The sequence below is a fragment of the Siphateles boraxobius genome, unplaced genomic scaffold (assembly GCF_051911475.1).
Source record: "Siphateles boraxobius isolate OS27281-9 unplaced genomic scaffold, OSU_SipBor_1 1, whole genome shotgun sequence".
In the NCBI taxonomy this organism is placed as follows: domain Eukaryota; kingdom Metazoa; phylum Chordata; class Actinopteri; order Cypriniformes; family Leuciscidae; genus Siphateles; species Siphateles boraxobius.
Genome location: NW_027508699.1, coordinates 12,385,787 through 12,392,852, shown reverse-complemented (window position 1 = coordinate 12,392,852; position 7,066 = coordinate 12,385,787). Strand labels below are relative to the sequence as shown.

The 7,066-nt window shown below is 34.7% G+C and overlaps 2 protein-coding genes across 2 annotated transcripts; one reads left to right on the top strand and one right to left on the bottom strand.

Annotated features, from left to right (window-relative positions):
* Positions 1–124: 124 nt before the first annotated feature.
* sec22ba (SEC22 homolog B, vesicle trafficking protein a) lies at positions 125–4,528 on the top strand. Its single transcript, XM_077209682.1, has 5 exons — positions 125–360; positions 564–673; positions 2,010–2,170; positions 2,836–2,982; positions 3,109–4,528. Exons 1-5 carry the CDS (start codon positions 286–288, stop codon positions 3,261–3,263), a joined length of 648 nt encoding a protein of 215 aa, XP_077065797.1. The 5' UTR covers positions 125–285; the 3' UTR covers positions 3,264–4,528.
* Positions 3,638–6,804, bottom strand: imp3 (IMP U3 small nucleolar ribonucleoprotein 3). Its single transcript, XM_077209694.1, has 7 exons — positions 6,568–6,804; positions 6,319–6,426; positions 6,149–6,223; positions 5,856–5,935; positions 4,605–4,656; positions 4,387–4,459; positions 3,638–3,885 (listed from the first exon to the last, which is right to left on the bottom strand). The coding sequence occupies exons 1-7, from the start codon at positions 6,702–6,704 to the stop codon at positions 3,859–3,861; spliced, it is 552 nt and encodes a 183-aa protein (XP_077065809.1). The 5' UTR covers positions 6,705–6,804; the 3' UTR covers positions 3,638–3,858.
* Between the last annotated feature and the right edge of the window lie 262 nt (positions 6,805–7,066).

The window sequence follows — 7,066 nt, the reverse complement described above, 5'->3', positions numbered from 1 at the left end:
ATATTATCAAACTAACTCCTTTTATTATTGATTATTTACTTATTTATTTATTACTTGCCTATATATTCTTCTAGGATCCAATTTTCTAGGGTTGCTGTTTTCAGGCATTAATATCGGAACTTTTGGAATGTGAAATCCGGAAAGAATTTGATGTAACACACCCTCTTCCGGCCAACTCATCTGAACTCTGCTGTTAGTTCAAATGTGTCACTTTATGCCAACCAGTCAAATAAATTGCTTCACTTTAAAATAGACTGAAGTTCAAGCGTGAAGACAACAGCAAAAATGGTGTTGCAGACGATGATTGTTCGTGTCGCCGACAGTCTGCCACTTGCTGCATCTATGCAAGAAGACGAGCAGGTATGAATGAACCCATGTCAGCACAACAAACGTCAAGATCCGTACGAAGTTAAAACACAAAACGTTTCAATATGGTGTAAATGAGGGGATACATTCAGAAGTTTGTTACTTACCGAGTCTTTGTTGTTTTTTTGCCATTGCGATTGTATAGTCGACTACTTTTACATAAGGCATTTAAGTTACTAACGTAATGATCTCTACAGTCTGGCCGAGACTTACAGAAGTATCAGAGTCAAGCCAAGCAGCTTTGCCGAAAACTCAATGAACAGAGTCCTGCACGCTGCACTTTAGAGGCCGGTGCCATGAGCTTCCAGTAAGTGCCAACACACACACACGCCTGCTGAATTAACACTTGAACCGGGCTAATAAACATGATGCAGAATTGTAGTTCTAACTCAAGGAAATATAATAAAAAAATTCAGATTTATTTCTCTTATTGACTCTAAAGTATGTATTTGTCCAAACATCAATATATAGCTAATAAATAGGTTCAGATTTGATCAATTTTAACTTTTTTTTAAGTTATCTGAAAAGAATGCTGTTTAAATGGACAAAAATCATTAGTCAGTTTTGAGAAGTGATGTGGTTGACATTTGAAGTATTTATTTTTTGGGGGAACACTAACAGAACAATTAGGTCTCATTAGTTAAAATTAGTTAATGCTTTAACTAACATGAACTAACAATTGAGTAAATATATTTCTAGTGCATTTATTTACCTTTGAAAATGTTACGTGATAAAAATGTTCATATTCATGCTAGGTCACAGTTCATTAACTAATGTTAAAAGACATAACTTTTAATCTTAAAAATGTCTTAATAAATGTTGAGATTATAACTAGCTAAGATGAATAAATGCTGTTGAAGTATTGGTCATAATTTATTTAATGTTAAAGGGATAGGTCACCCAAAAAAGAAAATTCTGTCATTGTTTACTCACCCTCATGTTTTTCCAAACCCGTGAAACTTTCGATCATCTTCTGAACACAAATGAAGATTTTTTTTTTTGATGAAATCTGAGAGCTTTCTGTCCCTCCATTGACAAATATGCAACTGACACATCAACACATCAGAAAGTTCATAAAGAGATCATAAAACTTATCCATATGAAATTTTCTGAAGAGACACGATCACTTTATATGATGAACAGATTTAATTTAGGCTTTCATTCACATATAAACATTCATCAACGCACACATCAGTTGTGGTAAACGGAAGCTCAAGCATGTTTGCTTGACGTGTGAGAACCAATGAGATCATTCTCGTGTTCTGCAAGAACCAGTGAGATTCATTCTTGTTACGCAGCACATTTGAAGATAAACATAAAGATGAATGAAAGTCTTCTGGGTTTGGGACGATGAGGTTAAGTAAAATGACCCAATCTTTGGGTGAACTAACCCTTTAACAAATGAAAAATGTCTTTTGCTGCAAAATCTGTGGAACTAAGATAATGTGTCTGTTGTGTGACTGTTTAAATTGCATTTGAGTAAATTATTGTTCCTTATTATTGTTCCTAATTCAGATTGACTCGTGAACCTGAAAGGGGGTCAATTTTCAAATTCAGAATTTTGCCTAAGTCTGATACACAAGCATAGAGTTTGTTGTTGATTCTGGATGATTCACACTTCATAAACCCATCTTGTTTTCCAGCTATGTCATTGAGAAAGGAGTGTGTTACTTGGCCTTATGTGAAGCGGCCTTCCCCAAGAAACTAGTGTTTGGCTATCTGGAGGAGCTGCAGAGAGAATTCACTGAGCAATATGGGGCAAAGGTCCTGTCAGTGTCACGGCCGTACTTTTTTATCGAATTCGGTGAGAAAAATCTCATTTATATCAGTGCAATTAGAATGTACAATTTAAACGGCTCAAGGTTTATATACACAACTGTTCAACAGTTAAAGTCTTCCTGTGGTGAAAATCAAGTTTTAATGTTGTTTGTTATATTTTCTATGTGGTGTTTTTAATATGCTTTAAGACAAACCATGTGCAAATCCAGAAGTCAACACCATTGCTGAGTATTTTCTCCTTAAAACTGCAGTGAACCAAAGACAGTCTCAAAAACATGGTTTGAAATCACTGGTGTTTCTGACGTCACAAACTACCTTGTAATCAATTATGTCAAGGTGCGATTCTCTGAGCTTGAGTGAGTGAGTGGAGGCGGGGCTAATTTGCATATTCACGGAACCTGAAAATTCACCTTTAGCATCACAGGATTAAATTAGAAATCAGCTATTTTAATAGCTCACAATATTAGTTTTACTGTTTTTGATCACATAAATGCAGCCTCGGAGAGCATACGATACTTATTCTCTCCAAGCATATAAACTATTGCCATGGTGTTCTTGAGTAAGACCATTAACCACTGGTTACTTCAGCATGCTGTCTTTGTAGTATGCATGTTTAATTGAATAAATGTCCCCTACATGGCAAATTAGTTGGTTGACATTGTGGACCAAATGATTCCCATTTGTCTCCAGACACGTACATTCAGAAAACCAAAAAGTTATACGTCGACGGCAGAGCACGAAGAAATCTGGGCAGCGTAAATTCAGAGTTGCATGATGTCCAGAGGATCATGGTCGCTAATATAGAGGAAGTGCTTCAGCGTGGAGAAACCTTATCTGGTGAGTGAACACTTTTTGCATCCTGCTTCAGTCTCAAAATACTATTTGTATTGTAAAACCATTATATAGTCTTTTCCGTTTGTTTAAATGCAATTCAAGTGTGTTTTCTGCCTTCTCTTTCTGTAGCCTTGGATTCCAAAGCTAGTAACCTGACCAGCCTGTCTAAGAAGTACCGCAGTGATGCCAAATATCTCAACACGCGCTCCACCTATGCTAAAGTGGCCGCCGGCGCTGTCATTTTCATCACACTCATTGTGTACGTGCGCTTCTGGTGGCTGTGATTGGCTTGACAAATTCAGGCAGAAATTCTCAGGGCCTCACTCACAAAAATTGTTCGGACACCAAAGAGTCTGTTCTGGCCTTAAAGTTGTGTCTGTTTGAGACACTGAATGTAGCTTTTGTCAAGGTCATAATGATGCTGTTGTCTTTTTACAGTTGTACCTTGCTTTATTTATATTCAGTGGAAGGTGTTAATGATGTACTTGTTACCTTGTATGTCTTCAGTATGTCCATAACAGAGCTATGCAAAGTATATGTGGTGTTGTTTATCTGTACCTGGTGGTGAAACAATTAAGCATCTTTGTTGGGAACATATTTTAAGTGTCCACTGTGTCAATAATATTTTTAATTAGTTTTCTAAGAACACCAGAGTAAATGTAGACAAACGAATTGTGATAGTTTATTGTTTACAACAAATTCATGCAAAATAGTCGCACTTAAATGCATTCATTCACTTAACATTTTTCAAAGATGATAAATGGTCACTGATGTCTGACAGGGTATAAATATATACATTTTTTTTTAATGAATCACAAAATAACAGCTGTTCAAAGCATTACCAAGTTCTGTTTGAAATCTGGATTTATAGTTGGAGATTTAGACCACAAGGTCAAAGTCATCCCGCTGAAAGAACAAACAAAATTGTAAAATGTTAAATTAGCAATCAGTTTTAAAAACTTTTTTTTTTTTTATATATTAACCATTTCTTAGCAGAAAATCAGATTCTCCTGATGCTTATATGCACTGTTTTTAAACAATTACTTTCTACACATTTTAGAGAAGATGTCTCTGGTGTCAAACCTTCAGTCCATACAGGGAGGTATTAATTATTAAGGTATTTAAAAAAACAAATAAATGCTGTTCTTTTGAACTTTCTATTTATTAAAGAATCCTGAAGAAAAGTATCAAATGTAAAATTACATTTTAAAAATATTTCACAAAAAAAAGTTATTTTGAATTGTAACAATATTTCAGAATATTACTTTTTACTGTGTTTTTAGGCAAATAAAATACTGCCTTTCGTGAGAAACTTCAAAACATTTTTTTTAATTATCGAGCCCAAACTTTTGTACAGTTATGTATAAAAACTCTACAGGATGAGGCTCCTAATATCCTTCCACATACCTCCTCATTGTAGTTCATGACATGTTGTTTGATCTTGGATGAGTCCACCCATGTGATGAAGTCTTCCATACTCCTGTAACAATATTGCACAATAAAATAACTACAGTTGTAAATAAAATAAATTTCAGTTACTGCAGACCCATCAATGTCAATATGTATTTCTTCAATGGGCATCAGAAAAAAAAAAATTATATTGAGGCCGGGTTTTCATAACTAACCTTGTTATAAGAAACGCAGGATCAGTGACAATCTCAGGCCCAACACGAATATCTGTTGCTCAGTCAAGAAGAATTTTAAGGTGACAATTAAGCAATTTAATTTTTTTTACGATATTACAGCTTAAAATGAGATGAACATCCAGTATATTCAGGGATCAAGTAAATTTAATTATACAAAAGTGAAAGAAATGACAGTGAACAAATTTGTATGGAAGCTTGATTCTGCACAGGAATAAATAATAAAAATGGTAATTCACGACTTTTATCACAGAATTTAGACTTTTTTCACAGGCAATTACAAGTTTATATCTCAATTTTTGAAGGAAGAAAATAAATAAATAAAATATATAAAATAGCAATTCTGAATCAGAATTGATAAAAAAAAATTGTTTAAAAAATTCAGGATTTTGATTTGTAAACTTATGTTAACACCTTACAAAAAATGTACACCTTGCAGAATTGCGACTTCTTTCCTCGCAATTACAAGTTTATATCTCACAATCTCGTATAAACTGGTAATTGTGAGTTTATCCTGACTTTTTCCTTCAGAATTAACTGTTTATATCTCACAATAGTTTTTTTTCATTCTACCATGGAATAAGTTAATTGTGGCTTCTCTCACAATTCTGACTTTTTTCTCACAATTGCGAGAATGGTTTATAAACTCGCAATTCTGATTGATTCGAAGAAACAAACTTCTATACACTGAGACACTTAAAAGTTCCCCTGTGGTGAAAATCCAGCTTTTAATATTGTTAATATGTCTATGTGGTGTTTTTAATATGCTTTAAGACAAACCATGTGCAAATTCATAAGTCAAAACCATTGCTGAGTATTTTCTCCTTAAAATTTCAGTTAACCAAAGACAGTCTCAAAAACGAGTTTGAAATCGCAGCTGTTCTCTACGTCACAATAGTACCTTGTTATTAAACCAGTATTTCCACTTGCCATTGTACAACGTTTACTACAGTAAAGTTGAGCGAATGGATCAGGTATCCTGAGCTGGTGTGAGCAACTGGAGGTGGGGCTAATTTGCATATTCATTGGTACGCGTATACTAAATGAAGCAAGGGTGTAGAGATACATTTTAAGGCATGAGGAAAGTTGTTTTTCCACTGGAAAATACATAAATATGCCATTTTGATGATCAGAGATGAGTTTTAAGGGACAAAATTATTGACTATAAGTGGACTTTAAGAATATTAAGTACACATAATATACAGTTCAGTGTTATTTCTAACTAAAGGATACGGCCCTGCTCGATGAAGGTTGTGGCCATCTTTAGGCTTGGAGCCATACGCAGTTTCAGCATGATTGTGGGAAGCCGTCTCCTAAAGAAAAACAACAGCAAACAGGGAAAAATAACATATTTGAACTGGCAGAAGGAACAAACCTATAAAACTATTATATAAACTCGAATTTGACCTGTTTCCTTTTGTGCTATTGTTCCCCCCCCTCATTGGTTTAGATATGCTGTACACACTGTTGCACTTGTTTTATATACTGCTGTAATATCTATGATCAAATGTTGCAGTGCATCTTACCTGCAGAATGCAGATGCAGACACGTCATTTGCAAGGGAGAGATTCTGTTTGGTGGGAATCAAACCGATACTGTAACTGCGAAAGAGAAACACACACACACACACACTACGATGACTGCAGCTCAATTACAACGAGGCAACCACTAAACATCCAGAAGTTCACAAACTTACAGTTTTTCCAAGAAAGTGCTTGTACTCTGAGCTCTGAAGCCATCTTTTTCGTCCAAGTCCCGTATTTTCTGTGCCAGTTCCCTGATATTTCGACTAAGTTTGTTGTATCTACAGAGAAATCATAAACGTATTAGATTCATAAGTCATGTTATGACTGAAGACAGGCACTATCATTTGTCTCTAAAATACGAATGAATATGTGCTTTAAATACATGTTTACTATATGTACTGTTAACAGGGCTTACTCACTTGGTGTAATCTTCCCTCTTTTCAATACGATATCTCCTCAATATTTTAACCTCGTGTAAATTGTTGTCAACCTCCCAGTTAATAAAATCAACTTTCTTCAAGAGTTTCTGCTCGTGAAATTTCAATTTACGAACCATTTTGCGAATAAACCCGGCCTATACTTATCATTAAGCGTATTGTTTTTCTCCGGTTATCATTCACACGCGTGTTTTTCATTCGCGGGTGTTTTCTGTAAAGAATGTACAGTAGTTGGGCTCCACACTGGCGCCCAATGGCCAGGAGGAGAAAGACAACAACATAAAAAAATCCAAAAAAAAATCACAGTAATAAAATGTAAGTGTAGTGATTGAATAATAATATGCATAATATAATGAATTCGTTTCACTTTATATCGTTGGTTGTTTCTATATTTCTCTGTTCTAATTCATATTTTTAATCTTAATTATTGTTCAACATCAAATCATGTGTATTTTTTTTTTCAAAACTCCACACAATCACA

What these genes read in the sequence shown, in the direction of transcription:
- imp3 (XM_077209694.1), bottom strand. Translation starts at nt 6,704, where the DNA reads ATGGTTCGTAAATTGAAATTTCACGAGCAGAAACTCTTGAAGAAAGTT. An exon ending in AAGAGGGAAGATTACACCAA is followed by an intron (nt 6,427 to 6,567) that starts GTGAGTAAGCCC and finishes ATTTCTCTGTAG; the next exon opens with ATACAACAAACTTAGTCGAA. An exon ending in AGCACTTTCTTGGAAAAACT is followed by an intron (nt 6,224 to 6,318) that starts GTAAGTTTGTGA and finishes TCTCTTTCGCAG; the next exon opens with TTACAGTATCGGTTTGATTC.
- sec22ba (XM_077209682.1), top strand. Translation starts at nt 286, where the DNA reads ATGGTGTTGCAGACGATGATTGTTCGTGTCGCCGACAGTCTGCCACTT. An exon ending in GCCGGTGCCATGAGCTTCCA is followed by an intron (nt 674 to 2,009) that starts GTAAGTGCCAAC and finishes CTTGTTTTCCAG; the next exon opens with CTATGTCATTGAGAAAGGAG. An exon ending in GCGTGGAGAAACCTTATCTG is followed by an intron (nt 2,983 to 3,108) that starts GTGAGTGAACAC and finishes CTCTTTCTGTAG; the next exon opens with CCTTGGATTCCAAAGCTAGT.